This window comes from Myotis yumanensis, unplaced genomic scaffold, assembly GCF_028538775.1.
Source record: "Myotis yumanensis isolate MYYU_CA2020_CCGP unplaced genomic scaffold, mMyoYum1.0.hap1 SCAF_11, whole genome shotgun sequence".
Taxonomy (NCBI): Eukaryota; Metazoa; Chordata; class Mammalia; order Chiroptera; family Vespertilionidae; genus Myotis; species Myotis yumanensis.
Genome location: NW_027223762.1, coordinates 24,739,000 through 24,755,668, shown reverse-complemented (window position 1 = coordinate 24,755,668; position 16,669 = coordinate 24,739,000). Strand labels below are relative to the sequence as shown.

Genomic DNA, 16,669 nt, shown 5'->3' with positions numbered 1-16,669 from the left:
GCCTCAAACAGTAATAGCCTTCACTTCTGTCCAGCTGTCTCTCCTCTCTAGCTCTGGACACAAACAGCGTAAGAGAAGGGAAGGGAACTAACCTGTGGACACTTTGTAAGTGGTATCTCATAATTCTCACAATGACCTCTCACATACTACTGTCCTATTTTACAGATGTGAAGACTGAGGCCCAGGGAGGCCAGGCAGGCACCCAACGCATACAGATCGGTGGTTGGGACTCAGATTAGAACCTAGACATTTTGGTTTCACTCCCAGGCTCCTTCCCTGCCCCCAGATGCCTCTGAGGAAGTGTCCAGTAGGCTCGTCCTGGCCATCAGAAGGCCTGGCATGTCTCTTCTTGTGGAAGAACCAAAGCAAAACCTAATCAGGCCTGGACGCTGCTTCTCTGCAGAGAACAAGCTCCTTGGGCAATGTGGCCAGGGTCCTGCTCAGCCCTGTCCTCAGACACAGCCTCGCCACTGGCCAAGGACCCAGCCTCAGGGTCGTCTGCTGACACCCCACAGCAATTGCCCCGGAAACGAGTCTCCTGGCAACATCTGTGCCTAGCGCCTGCCCCCCCTTGGAGGATGCTGTCATGTTCTACTTGGGCTGCTCTCCCCCACTAATTACCACCAGCTCTCGAGCTACATGTCCAGAGCCAAGAAAGAACAGGCTCTGTGATGTGTCCCAGCGACCGGGGCCAGGCCCGCACCAGCCCCCGCTCCTGCTGCATCAGCCTGCCGCAGAAATCCCCGCTCTCCCTCCAGCAAGGGCGCGGCTCTCCCTCTCCTGAACTGAGTGTTCTGAGCTGGCAGTGTGCTCATACCCTTTACCATCGCAGCCCGCAGCAGAGCAGGGCCTCATGTGAGAGCAAACCAGGTGCCAAGAGCTGGAACAATCTGTGCTCGTCTGAGTCCCACATGGAATCAAGCCCAGGAAGCCCCCACTCCCCCCCCCTTTTTTTTTTAACCAAATGGTGTCCTCAAACCAATTTTTTTCTCCCAACCGGATATGAATCTAAATGTTTTCTAAAATGACTGAGTCAGAACCACGTATTTATCAGGACAAAACAGACACGTGTTGAACACCCACCATGTACCAGGCACCTTTGGGCTCATTTTCTTACTTAATCAGCTCAAAGCCCTGCAAGAGAGGCTTTCTTAGCCCCATTTTACAGAAAACTGAGAATCAGGAAGGTAAGAAACCTATGCAGGCCACATAGGTTGTGAATGACAAATTCAGGATTCAAATCGTGGACGTCTGACATTGGGTCTGGCAAACATTTGGTTTGTAAAGGCCACACACCACCCCCTCCCCCCGCCCCATCACTCACCACCGGGCCTTTTCCGCCCTTTCACTTCCCAAGAGCCTGCCACCTGCAGTGACTTTTCTAGCAGCTGAAGGAACAGGGGCCCAGGATTCACTTTGCTGTCCCACATATTTTTATGCCCTAGATCAGTATGTTAGAAACAGCCAAGACTACCGTGCTTCCTGGTCCCACGACTGTTTGAGAAAAATCAGGCTGGTTTTGAGACATGATTCTTTCAAAACCTAGACTATGCATTTGGGGTTCAGCAGATGGGGTAATTCCTTCTGATTTGGGGACTGGGATTTCCCTCATGTCTACGGACACACACTCCACTGGTGGGAGTACACGTGGGACAGGGGCTCCGATTGCACTGTTCGCCACGGCATCTCGGTGCTGAGCACAGCCCGCACGCTGCTCAAACAAGATCAGGTGGATGGGAGACGGCTGCGTGGGTGGGTGGATTTTAAAATGCTCTTTTGGCCCCAAAGACTCAAAACTGGATCCAAAACACAACTCTTCAACCAGTTAGAGCCCCATATCCCTTGCGATTCTGTGGACGCATTTAAGATTTCTATTTACTTTTCGGAAGACAAGAGCTTACCCATTCGTTCTGATCACACTCAGTCAGACCATAACAAAAGCCATGTCCAAGGCACCAGCCCCACACTCGATCCCAGGCAGGCTACTCCTCTGAACTCCAAGCCACAGAGCAGGGGCTGCAGTGCTCGGGAGACATGTAGACGCCCTGGCCTCGCGATCCTGGAGGTGGAGAGCTGGGAGGACACCTCCTGGGCTGGCTGCGCTGAAAGAGCGTTCGCTGCAGTATAATGAATCCTGCAGGTATTAGGAGAACCCAAGTAGCAGCCACAGCAGGCAGCTGCTGTTCTAGAGGTTTGTCCCTGTCATCTGTAGGCAAACACAGCCAGAGTCAAAGGGAGATGAGGAAAACCCTGCAGGGCCACAGCGGCCACACTGAACCTCAGTCCAATGGAGGGCCCCAGCAGGAGCCCGGGAGCTCGCACAGCGATGCCCACACCTGCTGGAGAATGTTGCCTGCAGGGAGGGATGGTGTGAAACGAGTACAAGAGAGAAGCCAGAGGTGGTCTGGTCACTGAGAAACAGCTCTGAGCCACAGCAACCAGCTCCAGATTCCAGGTGGAAAGCGCTCTGTAGATGAGACACCAAAGCAAAGTCCATTGCCAGAGCTCTCCCCCCAAATGCTGAAGTTTCTAAATGTGTGACAGGCTTGGTGTGAGCAAGAGGAAACCAGCCAGCCAGCCAGCCAGCCCCGGAGGTGCCTCGTCCCGGCTGCAGTGCACTCGGCGGAGTCCGAGCACTTCCTCCGCTCTGCATGCTACAGGGAATTCCCAGGACACCGCCTGGTCTGCAGGCCTGGACCCCCTGAGTCTCCTGATCAAGCCAGCCAGCCAGCCAGCCAGCCACACAGCCTCTCAAAAAGGGGAAAGCGCTGGTTGGAGGGAAACCACACATTCAGGAAAATTCTCCCTGGCTCCAAAGGTGGGCCACCTTTTAGCAAAAGGTGTTCTTCATCTTATTTTAGGGCAGCTTGAGGTCCCAAAGTTATTCCTCCCTCCGATGGAAAGGCTTCCGAACTCTGGTCCTGGGCACCCACAGAAAATTCTTGGGGAGACAAAGCCCAGCCTCGATCCCCGCCTGTGCTTTAGAAGCTACTTAGGGGAACAGATGTGACTCAAATCTCGGTTGTGAGGATTATTAGTGTGACCTTGACCAAGACACATACTTGTTCTGGACCTTACTTATCGCATCTGTAAGATGGGACCATATCAGTATTACACTGAACCATGTGAAATCGTTAGTAGCTCAATACAATGCCTACCTCTTGGAACCTAGCAGAGAAAGGACCTAAGAAATGTTCACTTTCACCTTTGACCTTCCACCTGCGGACCACACTGAAACCCTCAGCACAGGAAGGTGACGATAACAACCCGTGTTTCCTGAGAGAGGTGACCTCAGTGCAATTTGCCTGAGGCAGAAAGTGTTGAGATAACTGAGGTGTGTGTAGGGGACAGAGAGGGGGTGCTGGTCTATGTCTGAGGTTCTATAATTAGAAACTGGGGTTCAGTCTGTGGTCTGAGTGAGGGTCCTTTTTTTCTGTGAAAAGTATACTATTCTCCAATGAAAATCAGATCTGGCACTTGGTACTTCTAGCTTCGCATCGGACTCACCAGCTAGATGTCCCCTCCCTGTAGCAGCCGCATCCCCCCTCACAAGCCCACACCCTGCAAACCTTTCAGGACCACACCCTGGCCAGTTTGCACTCAGATTCAAATATCCACGCCCCTTCACAGAGCTCTCAAATCCCAACGGAGCCGACTGAGGAAGAATACAACCTCTTGCCCCCTAGTCCAGCGTCCCTCCTGTCTATTTGCCAGAAGAACCGTTGAGCCGGAGGTAACCCACTGACCAAAATTCTCTAAACCAGCCCTGGCATCGCACGGTCCCAGGTCCCTAAAGGAACATCCGTATCTGGCTGTTCAGGGATCCAGCCCATTAGGTCTTAGTTTTTTAAACTTCACTTCCACATCCTGCTCTCAGATGCATCATTTTAAAAAATCTAGTTCCCAACCTGGGGTCCCCAGCTCACAGGCTCTGAGGGGCTCCTCAGTCAACGGGCTCCCCTACTCCATGCCGTGTTGGCAGCATCTCCACACCTGGCTTCTGCTGCTCCTGGCCACTCTCCCCTACCTCCCTTGGACCAGGGCATCCATCATCTCACCACCTCCTGGACCACCCAACTACACCTCTTCCCTTTGCTGAGCCTCCAAACCCTGGCATGTGTGTGTGTGTGTGTGTGTGTGCATGCACATGCACGCATGTGTATGTTCGCATGTGTGTGTGCTGTCTCCCTGCCTAGGGCAGGGATGGGGCTCATAAAAACATCTGAGAAGCACCTCACATGTGCTCTGTCCCGCACACCGTATCCCCCCATTGCCTTATTTTCCCACGGCACACAGACACTGGTACCCGGGATATTTTAGTAGTTAATGCATTGCCCATCCCTCACTAGAATGTCAGTTCCACGAGGGCAGGGACTTTTCTCCGTTTTGTTTGCTGGTGCAACTCTGGCATCTAGCAGGTGGCCTGGCACAAGGTAGACGACACTGGAGAAATAGTTTTGTGAACAAGTAAATTCCTTTTACAGGCACGTTGTAACTAACTTCTGGGAGTTACTTTTATTTTAAAGGTGAGGAAACTGAGGCTCAGAGAGGTTAGGCGGTTTGCCCAGGGCCCTCAGCTAACGAGTGGCAGAGCTGGAACTTGAACCCAGGCCATCTGCAGGCTCCTCCCATTCTCTTACCCAGCACAGAGCTGCAGGATGCAGACAGCTGACGTGCTGATATCCATCTCTCGTAATCCCAGAAGAGGTAGGTGGGGACTTGTTAGCTCAGGCCCTCCTCATTTGGGGGCAGGACCCAGGACCCCAAGTGCAGCCTTATGCACCTGACCCAAACCTTGTGCACCTCATCCCAGCGGAGGTGGGGTGGGATGGAGGTAGATCTGAGAATCCTGCTTCAGGGATGACCCTGGAAGGCCAGGACCTGGTGGGGCAGGGGAAGGCCTGGAGCTTACCATGGACTCGCTGATGAGGAGCAACAGGAGGGCTTCCTCGATGTTGTCCTTTGGGCAGTAGAGGCTGAAAGACACAAAAGGCGTGTGGCTCCAGCACGGCCCTCACAGTGCCGCTGGCCTGTCCCCTGCCCGCCTTCTGCCCGGAGTCTGCTCCAGCCCTGTAAGGTGACCCTCTCCTGCATAATTCACAGGCACTGGAGCCACCTGCAGTGCTGGCTCACGCCCCAGAGTTATGGATCTGAAATGCTGGGTGGCGCCAGCCTAGAAATACTGCAAATGCTCCTGGGGAAATGGCCCTTCCAGTGCCTGGCACTGTGTGAGGAGGCTGGGCGAGGAGTCTGCCGGGCGGTCACAGACCCCACCTTCAATTACTGCCACAAACGAGAGAGATGCCATATTAAGTAAGACAAGTAGGAAGGCAGGTGCTCCCCCCAAAATTTGTGTGGCCTTTGGATGCTCTATAGGAGTCTCCTGCCAACCCCCACTCGAGACCTGCCTTGCCAAGGCTACGTGGCTCCTGCTGACACTGAAGAGCCTGGCTGGCAGTGAGCTGGGTGGCGGCTGGAGTGCATGGGGCAGAGAGAGGGGCGGCCAGCGGGGCCGGAGCCTGGGTGTGAGACTGGCGTGGTCCAGCAGGGGCAGAGCTTACTTGTCTCCTTCGTAGAGGTGAGGCTTGCGCAGGGCTTGCATGATGAAGGAATTCTCCTCTTTATTCATGAACTCGGGCAGAGGCTGGGACAGGGGGCTCCAGTAGCACTCCTCGCTCAGGGAGTGCAGCAGGACCCCCGCCAGGTGCTTGGCCGCCACCTGGCAGAGAGGGCGGGATCAGGCCCAGGCCCAGGCCCAGGTCACTCTCCCCTGATGTGGCCAGAGTGCCCTCCACCCACCTCCCAGCCTTGCCAAGTGCAGCCCCTCCAGGAGGCCCACCATTCCACTCCCAGGAGCCCCTCCGGCACGGCAGGTGGTGAGCCAGCGTCCTTTCTGTGGGCCTTTGATGGCTCCTACTTAATCTTTTTTCCTCTCTCCCTCCTAGACAAGAGGTGCACTTCCCCCTTCTCCTGACCCCGTGGGGCCTAGCACAGCTCTGAGTATCCACAGGCCCTTGCAGACTGGCCTGCCTCTCTCCAGGCCTGCATGATCACCCCATCAGCCTCAGCCCGTCCAGTCAGCCCTCTGTGCCTTAAAATAATTTTCAAGATTTTAAAAGTGTGACCCACAGTAAAAAACACACACGTGACATTGCAAAGCCATGGCACAGTCAGTTAGCTCTCTCTACCTAATGCCTTTCTGATATTTGACCAAAAATTCTACAGTGAAAAGCTGCTCTGGCTCTGATATGGGGTGAATGAACGCCTCAGAAGGCAGGCCTGAATTGGGGCAGCAAAGCAGAGTCAAGGTTATTTACTAAGAGCAAAGATCCCTAAGAATTAGCCCACCAGCTTGCTAGGGTATGGTGCCAGCAGGCTTCAACTCTGACCCAAGGCTTGGGGCCATCTGCAGTGTGATGAGAAGGCTGCTTCGGGTCCTTCCTGGCTTCGTGGGAAAGTGCTGTGACCGACTGACAATGTGTGCCATGAGCACGCTGGGAGAGAAGTATGCATGTGACACATGGCCATCCCTGATACCTGCCAGGACTTCCGCTGTCTCCCACTGAACTTGACCCCCGAGTAAACCAGCTACAGCCAGCACCCAGCACCCAGCACCCAGCACCCAACCCTGGGGTCCCCTCCATGTTACCACTTTGAAGTTCTGAGTTGCTTTGGTCTCCACAGTCCGTAGGACCTCCCGGAGCTCTCTCATGCCTTTCACGATGTTCCTAGTAGGAAGACAGCACAGCCAGTGTCAGAACCAGCCTAGTTCCCCCAAAGACATCCTCATCAAACCTGCAGACATGAGGAGCCTGCCTGAGTTCTGTCTGAAAACCCTCAATAACTGGAATGGAAGGTCAGAGTTGTAACACTAGCACCCCAGACGGCCAGGACATCACCCATTAAAGAACAGGGGGATCCTTCGCTCCAGATCCCCTGAAACTCAGGCCTGCAGTTTGCCACCAGAAGGGGACCAAGATCAAGTGTTTCAAACAAGATGTTATTTTGTCCCAAGAGCTTTGGGCTGGTGTCAAACTTTCTGACTTGAGTTGGTTTCAAATCCTCTGTCTTTACTCTCAGCATCTGGCTAACACTGGAACCCACCCTCACCTCTCAGTCTCTGCTACAAGGCCCAGATTGACTTGCCTCACCCTGGGCCCACATAACCACCCTGGCCAGCCTCACCCCTTCCAGCCATCCCTCTGTGCCTTGAAATAATTTCTAAGCATTTAGAAGTGTGACCCATAGTAAAAAATACATTTGACATTGCAACTAGGATATATACACTTTCCTTACATTCAACTGAAGCAAGTTTCTTGACATCATCTGCCTCTACTACGTGCAATCCACTCTGATATTTCTATTTTATGTCTCCCTTATTTCCCTTTCTAAGTAATGTCGGCTGAGGCCCACTAAATAGATCTTGCAACCCACCAATGGGAGTGGCCTGCAGTTTGAACAACTATTTCCACTGTCCCTCGAAGGGTCTACCCAACATGCAAGAGTCTATCTTGTTGGCCCCAGGTTGGCCCCTTGGTTGGCCCCTCAGTGCTTACAGGTCTGTTGAGTCTGCCCCTTGCCCTCTTGCATCTCATCTCCCACCACTCAAGTCCTTTCTGAATGACCGACCACGGCTCCCTGCATCATGTCTCCTCACACTGCCTTAAACAGCCTTTCCCGTATTTATCCTTTAAAAACCCTTTCCAATATCACTTCCTTCTTGCAGCCTTCCCAGGTCCCTCACCACGCTGTGTCACTCTTGCACCCTGTTAATTCCTCTTCTGAAGCAAGCATGACACTTTTTGGTCATTTTCTGTTTATGGGCTGACCTCCCGTGCCCTGAGGACTCCTGCCGTGCTCCTGCAGCTCAGCCCCAGTACATCCCCTGGTGCATAGCATGTGCTCAGCCAACATCTGAGGATGCTCTTCTCATTTACTCTAGGAGTTCCCTGGATCATAGCACACAAGCGAAAGCAGAGGCGGATGGGCCAGAAAACTGAAAAGCAAGATCACAGAGGGTGAAAAAGCCAAAGGGGGCAGCCAGGAAAGTCACACGAGTCCCTCCTGTAACCTTCATACACGGAACAGATTCCTGGGGGCTTCGGGGCCTGGAGCCATAAAAGGACAGATTTGTAGATCAAGTCCCTGCCTTCTGGGGCCTCTGGTTTCACACAAACAAGTTCCAAACATGCAAACTACCAACATTATAAACACAGACCCTTGTCTGTAAAGCTGAGAATAGAGACTAAGACCTGTGGGATGGAATCAGAGTCACAATGACCTTCCCAGAGCTTCTGAAGAACTGTGAGGGGCAGACAGGACAGGGCACCATAGCATCCTAGAAACAGTTCAAGTATGGACGCTACTACTGATGGCCAAGAGGCCCAGGGAGGCAGGCTCACCTCTGTGGGCCGTGCATGGTCTCCTCTCTAAAGTCAGCCCTTCAGTTTGGATCAGCATCTCCCAGACTTGTTACCTGTATATTACCTTTACAATTTTTGCTACTAGCTGCATACCATCAGAGTTATTATTCATGTAATACTTTTCTTTTTTTTTTTTAATTTTTTAATTTTTTTAATTTTTTATTTTTAATACTTTTCTTTATATCTTCTTTTTATTTCAGTAGTTATCTTACCTAAATAAAAAATACTCGAAATCAAGGATTTGGTGTGCTAGTTATTATTTTTTTTTGCTAACAGATATTAAATACAGAAGTACTTTTTAAAAGTTGGTGTATCACCTAAAACCACCTTGTGTATTGCTAGAGCTCTTCAGCCCATACTTTGAGAAACCACAGTTTAGACCATAGGTTCTCAAAGTGTGGTCCCTGAACCAGCAGCATCAGCATCCTAGAAACTTTTTAGAAAAACAAATTCTGAGATCCCCCCACTCCAGCCCAGCAATTTGGGTTTTATCAGATCTCCAGAGGGTTCCGATGGACACTGAGATTTGAGAACCACTGGTTTAGATGACCCCCCAGTGTCTTCCCATTCTCCTATGCTAAGAAGCCAGGTTCCAGAGACACAACCAGATGTGGAAACCCCAGCTTTGCAGCCAGATCCTAAATCTTGGGAAGGAAGGCATTGAGTCCTAGTCTCTCCATCTCTGCGAGGAAGATTCCTCATTTGCTGTCAGGAAGATGAACGTATGAGAAGCCCCAAGCATACCCAGGCATTTGGTAGAGGGTCACTAAATATTAGTTATTTTCCTTTCTCCTTCTAATTTGGGTCCTAAAGACCATATTACTTATAACGTAATTTGCCACATTATTTTGCATGGATGCTCAGGAGCTAATAGTAAGGGGGAGGAAGCAAGTGCCTGAGGAGATCCTCTAGGTTTGTGTCCATCTTACTCACTCCACCAACCCCCTTCCCCCCGCACCCCCGCCACCCAGGGGACATAAGAACAGGATTCCCTGGTCACACCAGAGACAGGCTGGGAGCCCCCATGAGTTCAATAGGAAGAATCGGCAGGTAGCCCTTCGATGCCACTGAGACCACAACCTTAGGGAAGACCCCTGCGCTGGACAGCAGGCCACCACCAGGAGAGAGGAAACCGACAGACGGCACGAGCTCCCAGAGAGAGGAAATGGCTGGCTGGCAAGTCTGCCGGAGAATTCTGTCCTGGCAGCTGGGCCAAATGGCCATTGGCTGAGGTGGGGCTGGATCCTGGGACCTGTGGGTGATTTTCCACTCTGTGGGCCACCTGCCAGCCTCTTCCCTGGCAGTCTGGCCCAGGCTGCGGCCAGGAGGCCAGAGCCAAGAGGGACTGTGGCCCCTTTTTTCCACTCTAGCGCAAGGACTGTCCTCTCTCCGCCTTTGGCCCCTACATCATCAGCACTGAAGGGTGCTCCCAGACCCTCGGGGGACACGGGCATCACCTGGGGGCTTGAGAGAAATGCAGGCTCTCAGAGTCCCTACTTCCCCCAATACACACACAGACAAGGAGTTTGAACTGCATTTTAACAAGATCCTATGTTCAAAAAATTGTGTATTTTTTACCATTTTCGAATCTGTAAGGGCTTTTGGTATCAAAATAAATTCCCAGGAATTCTTTAGCTAAGGAATAATCACCCTCAGGCATCTTTTGGGGAAAGCCCAAATTTTATTAAATGCATATAGAGAAAACCCAACACATGGGTTCCAGCAGCCAGGACTGCACAGGGAGAGATTCGGGCTCCTAGTTGGTGCTGACCTGTTGAGGTGCCCCTCAGCTCACCCCTCCAGGAAATGAGAACCCAGAGGGGGTTTGTCCCACCAGCCTGAACAATCTGCCCCAAAGTCTCAGGCTGCCAGCACCAGGTAGAGCTGGGGCTTTTCCGAGCCTCGAAAGGGGCCAGCTTGAAAGATCTCTTTGTTCCGTCTCTCACGCTGACCTTTCTGAGCAAAGCTGCCACTTTTCACAATATCCAAACAGGGTCTCAAACAAACCCTGGCCCAGGATCAGGCTGCACGTGGAGAAGCCAGGAAGCCACTGATTCCAACTCCAGGAAAGCCCGGCTGGCCAGGAGCAGAAAGCAAGAGGACTTGTGAAGGCTGGGAGAGGTCAAGGCAACAGCTCAGGGAGGCCTCCAGTGGGCCCTGCAGGAGGCCGCACGCATCTCGGGTCCCCTGTCAGCAGCAGGCAGCAGTGTGGATTTTTCAAAGTGCTTTATCTCCTTCAGTTTTCGCAGCTTTTTAAAAGGTGGCCGAGGCAGGCTTTGTTATCCCAGGACCAGCACGGGGCTTGGCACACGGAAGGCACTCAGGAAGTCAAATGTGGAATAAAAAGCCCCCATTTCCCAACAGGAACGTGAAAGCCTGGAAGATACCTGCCTTTCCAGGCTATCACTTACCCAAGGGGAGAGGCAGGCTTCCCACGGGCACCATGAGGTTCAGCGTTTACTGCCTTTGAACTAAAAAGACACCTTTCCTTTCCAGCCATTAGAACTCCAGGACTCACAGGACTCAACTAACTAAATCTTTGCCAAGTGCCTGCTGCATCCCAAGTGCCTGGCCATCAGACCTGTTCTCAACAGGCACCTAACAGACACCGGTGGGATGAACTTAGAGATGCCTGAGCATCACACTCACGCCCTGCACCGAAGGAGCTCAGCCTGCTATAAACTAGCCCCCCTTGATGTACTCAGAGCTTAGCAAACTGTTTTGCATACAGTAGGTGATCCACACACACATTTTTTTTTGGGGGGGGGGGGGCTTATTTTGATTTGAAACAGAGAATAAAAGAGTGCCTGGAATTTATGGCTGAATGGAACCTATTCAGACACTAGTGCATACGACCCTGGCCAGAAGTCCTGTCTCGGGGCTGGCACTACAAACTGTGTATGAGAGGTTTCTGCTCAAAGACTCAGACGAGCACAAATAGCTGGCAGGTCCCAACAGCAGGAGGGCTGAGTCCGGAGGCAAGGTCAGGTGAAGTTCAAAGGTTATCAAACTGTTCACTCCCGCCATGGACCCACCCACACCATCAGTTTTAAAAACTAAAGCTCTGCTCTTCACCCCCAGCCAGGGGTGGGGGAGGGGCAGGGGTGCTGACAATAAGCAGGCTGTGCATTCACTCGGAAGAGCGTGTGCTCCCCAGCAGGACTCAGGTCTCCCTGTGCCCCAAAATGTGACACAGACCACCAAGAGGTTCTCCTGGGCTTCGCTCTGGAGTGATCCCCCTTAGAGTGATATGCTCCTGCCCTCCCCCAGCACTGCAGATACTGCGTGGCTGCTGAGAGCAAGACAAAACGATGCTGATTGAACACAACCCTCACAGGGTCACCAAAAAGCAGGCTGGGCTTTCTAAGGTGCCTCCTCATAACCATCTGCAGCCCTAACTGCCTTAGTTGCTTCTCAGCTCAGCACCTAGTTGCCAAGGTGAAGCATGTGTGTGTGTGTGTGTGTGTGTGTGTGTGTGTGTGTGTGTGTATGCACGACAACAGAAGGGGAGAGTGCTTTCATAAGGCTGAACAACCTGCCAAGCTCCTGGGAACTCCCTTAGAAAACACACACTCCCTTCTCTATTGTTTGGTTTTGGTATAATGAGCACATGTGGCTTTAGTAATTAAAGACATTTTTTTTAAAGAACATGCACAAGACATAGCCCACCTGGTTGAACACACAGTGAGGACTAAGCTCACTCCTAGCCCTGAGCCAAGAGTGGGCTAGGCAGAAGGAAGAAAAAAGAACCACCCCAAAGAGAAATGGCCCCTTGCTCACTTGGAGGAGAAGAGCTAACTGGGCTCACGTTCTTATTCTTGGGAGATGCCCAGAGACTTGGTCCTTGTGGTCAAGGCCAGGGAGGGACAGTCAGCTTCCAGGGCATTGTATTGTCCCAGCTCCCCTACTGCCTCACCCCCTGGAGCTACTTCCTGCAAAGGAAAACCAAGCTTCCCCTGCGGCCAGGGCCCTAGGCCCAGCTACCACTATTCCCCCTTCCCCTCCTCCTCCCAAGAACATGCCAGAAAGGTGCCCCCTCCTGGCAGCTGGCATTCTCAGAACTGCCTGGGGCGAGGCTCCAACCAGAGTCCACGACTGCCCTCTGGTGGCCACGAGGGGAGTCGAATGCCAGGCATCCCAGATTGGGGCCTCCCAATTCTTGATTGTCCTTTCAAGCCAGCACTTACAGTTCCAGATCAATTAGGCTCTGTGTCACCAGCCACAGAGCAAGGGGCAGGAGTCATCTGGGGGAATTAACTGCTGGATCAATAGGGCAAGACCCCTGGAAAAAATTAATGTCCCTCAGACACACTGAATGAGTAACCGGGCAGCTTGAGGGAGGCCCAGGCTCCACTGAAGCTCAGAATAAAAGAAGTGCTATCTTCAGCTCAAGCAGACGTCACCCCCCTCTGCACAGTGGAGAACACCACACCCTTTAAGTTATGTCAAATCCCCGAGGGAGGGACAGGGCTGGATCCTGGGAGCAGGCGCTGCTGTGGCCATCTGGTCTGGGGAGGGGGGATGTGGGGGGGCAAAGCACTCAATTCTCGGCAGGGGCTCTGCCCCAGGCCCTCTCGGGGCTGGGTTCACCCCAGGCCCAGGTGGGAATGAGCACTGGCTCTCAGATGCCCACCCAGAAGCAGGTCCCACCATCTCTCCTGTTCCTTAGGCCCTAAGGAACCTCTTCTAGCACCCACGCAGCTCCTGGTTCCTGGCTCCACTCCACCGGGCCCTGGGAATGCTCACCTGCATCCTAGGAGTCCACCCTGCCCAGCAGCGCGCCCACCTCCCTGCCTTTTCCTCCCTAGCACACAGCGTGGTCTGGCGACTACTTTTGGCTCCTTCACTGTTGACTCCCACTGGGATGTGAGCTCCATAGGAGGGGACCTCGTCCTGTTCCCGGCTCCAATCCCAAGTCAGGCGGGGTGCCTGGCACACCATGGGCTCTTCTCTGGGCTTTCTTACCTTAGCCCCATCCCCCCTACTGGGTCGTGACCCCTCTGGATGCCCCTTCCCCCACCCACCCACCCCCCGCCCCGAAGTGTCCAGCAAGTGGGGGTGAATATAACCAGCAGGAAATGGCCTGGAACATCCCCTCCGCCTTTTTTCTTTTTTTTTTTTTTTTTTTAACAAAGTGTGTGTGGCCCTAACCAGTTTGGCTCAGTGAAGCATCGGCCTGCGGACTCAAGGGTCCCAGGTTCGATTCCGGTCAAGGGCATGTACCTTGGTTGCTGGTACATCCCCACTAGGGAGTGTGCAGGAGGCAGCTGATCGATGTTTCTAACTCTCCATCCCTCTCCCTTCCTCTCTGTAAAAAAATAAAAAAAATATATATATATATATATTTTTTAAAAGTGTGTTTTGTTTTTTTAAATATATTTTTTATTGATTTCAGAGCATCAATGATGAGAGAGGATCATTGATTGGCTGCCTCCTGCATGCCCCACACTGGGGATAGAGCCCACAACTTGGGCATGTGCCCTGACTGGGAATTGAACCCTGACCTCCTGGTTCATAGGTCGATGCTCAACCACGAAGCCACACCGGCCTGGAGCCCTTTAAGGGACTTTCCAGAGCTGCCCTGGAGGAGAAGACTCAGTGTGGGTGTCTGGGTCCCAATCTCCCCCTGACCTTCCGCTTCTCACACTTTAGGCTAAGACACTGGTTCTCAACCAGGGGCGACTTTGTCCCCCGACCTCCACCCAGGTCATCTGTCAATGTCTGGAGACATTTTGGTTGTTACACTTTGGGGTGGGGCAGGTTCTGGTGTCTAACAGGTGGAGGCCAGGGATGCCACTCACACACAAAGGACAGGCCTCCACAGACCCCGGCCAGCACCAGATCTGCCGGCAACACCACCCGCTGGCCCTGTGGCTTCACCTCCTTTCTTCAGCAAAATGGGGATTTATTAGTGCCCACTTCACGGCACGCTGCCTGGCAGGCAGTAAGTACTGAACAAGTACTAGCTACTATTGAGAAGAAAGGTGTGAAGAAATAATGAAAGCCCAGCTGGGCACAGGGCTGGGACCTCTGCTTTAGATATCTGCCACACCCTGGGCCGCCTCTGAGTGGGATGTGGCCCCAGGAAACCAACAGTTTGGGCTGTTCGCTTGGAAAGAAATGATGAGTCAATTTCCATTCCTCTTTATTAGGGAGGCGCCAGAGGATGGGAGGGGAGGCGGGAGGAGCCAGCATCCTGATTCTAAGGACTTAATTTGTGCTTCAGGAGGAAAAGAGTTTGAAAGGAGGGGAGCAGAGTGACAGGAACAGAAAAGTAACTGAAATTACTTGGGACTTCCTGGAGGGTGATGGCTGGTTAATGCCTCTGCCCACTGCTGGCAACACACACACGCACACGTGCACGCACACAGGCACACACAGCAGGGGAGGAAACGGGTCACTCCGAAGAGGGTGTGGGACCAGCTAAAGGAAGAGGAGCCACCCCCTCGGGGAACGGAGACTCAGGGCCTGAGAGGCAGGGAGAGTCCCGGTCAGCATACCAAGACTCAGCCCAGACACTGGAACCCTCATCAGGCCCTCCTGTCCTTCTCCCCCACGCCCCACAGGCTGCCCAGGCTGCCCCTCCTCACTCCAAACTGGAAAGGTCATGGCTTTCCAGGCCACTCAGATTGAAGTTAAAATCCCAGTGAGTGAGGCCAGGCAAGCTACCCAACCGCTTTGAGCCTTTGTCCCCTCGCAAGTGAAGTAGGGTCACAAGACCTTGTGCAGATCACGGGGTCTGCCTGGCACACAGAAGGTGCTTGGAACTTCCTGGTCTTCTCCCCACTTGCCTCCTGGCCACCCTGACGTTCACCTTAACCTCATCACGCCTGCAGAAAACACAATGTGGGGAAGGGAAGCAGGCAGCCCTGAGGGGTGGACCTCAGCAGAGAGGGAGTTAACGGTAATGCCTCGGTGCTCAAGGTATCTTTTCATTCCCTCCCTCTTCTGGGACCCTCACACAGAAGCTCCCTGTTAGAGGGGAGGAAGCAGAGCTGGAGGAATAATGGAGGGTACAGAGGAACTCGCTCAGGGACATTGCTGGCTTCCATCTCCCAGGTCCTCTAGATGGTGAGGGCGCCCACCAAACTCTTTGAACCAGAAGCTGGGACCACACCTACCAAGCTTGAGCACACTCAGGGGAACAAATGCTAGGCTGTGAGCAGCAGGGTCTTATTAACCCCAGGGCTTCTGCTGAAGACAGGGTAGCCTAGTGGTTAAGAGTGTCAGACGGGAACTGCATACATAATCCTGGCTGCACACACGACCATCATTTATGTTCTCTGTGCCTCGGCTTCCCACCTGTAAAACGGGGATGCTAATAACAGCACCTACCTCAGGGGACTGCTGGGAGAATTAAATATACATGCAAGCAAAGCACTTAAGCACCTGGAACAAATTCAGCACTTAATAAGTGCCATGTATCAGTGTTATGAATATTTGTTGAATGAATGAATGAATGTACGAACAAACGGGACAGAACACTGAAATAAGAACTGTCCCCTCCCACAATTGACTCTACGGGGCTCCCAGGCAGAAGGAGGGCACCTCTTCTATAAGAGGCCCCGGGAGCGAGGGCTTCCTAAACGCAGAGCAGGCGTCACTCTGCAAACTCTTTTCTATAAAGGGCCAGAGGGTAAATATTTTAGGCTTTGCATTACAGGGTCTCAATCTCAACTGCTCAGCTCTGTGGGTGAGAAAGTATGTAAACAATGGGTGTGGCTATGTTCCAATAAAACTTTATTTGCAAAAACAGGTTGCAGAGGTTCAGCAGCCCCTTCTCCCAAATCTCTGCAGATAGGGGCTGAGGGTGGCATCTCTTCTTGTCCCCCATTGTCCCTGAGCTGCCACTGCTGACTAGAGAGCCCCCGGGGGAGGGGCAATGCAGTCTCCAGCTGGAGTGGGGCAGCCAGGCCCAGCCACCTGGGCAGCAAAAACAGGAACCAGCCCTCTGGGCCACCGTCTCTCTGAAACCGAAGCTCAGCAACGGAAAAAGGACCAAAAAAGCAGAAGGTGGAGCTGGAGCAGAGCCAGTGTGTTCCCCGGTGTCCTTGCGATGCCCCCCAGACCCACGTCGGGGGCCACAGGACCACACCCACCCTTGGGCTGTCACTGCTCTCTGGGCCTCTGGTGCACATGGGGACACCGCTGCCCCCCTTAGCACTTGAGAAATTAAAAAAAAAAAAGAAAAAAAGAAAGAAAAGCAGAAGGTGTAAAGTTCAAGCATGGTATCATATAAGAACCGC

The 16,669-nt window shown here is 52.8% G+C and overlaps 1 protein-coding gene across 2 annotated transcripts in view; it reads right to left on the bottom strand.

The window, feature by feature from the left end:
- TTC7A (tetratricopeptide repeat domain 7A) overlaps nt 1–16,669 on the bottom strand; it is a 106,510-nt gene that overhangs the window by 60,303 nt on the left and 29,538 nt on the right. For both annotated transcript variants that reach the window (XM_070429155.1, XM_070429154.1), the window contains exons 6-8: nt 6,650–6,728; nt 5,562–5,719; nt 4,913–4,976 (exon numbers count right to left, since the gene is read on the bottom strand). In XM_070429155.1, coding sequence (XP_070285256.1) covers nt 4,913–4,976; nt 5,562–5,719; nt 6,650–6,728 — 301 coding nt within the window. The remainder of the gene's footprint in view (nt 1–4,912; nt 4,977–5,561; nt 5,720–6,649; nt 6,729–16,669) is intronic.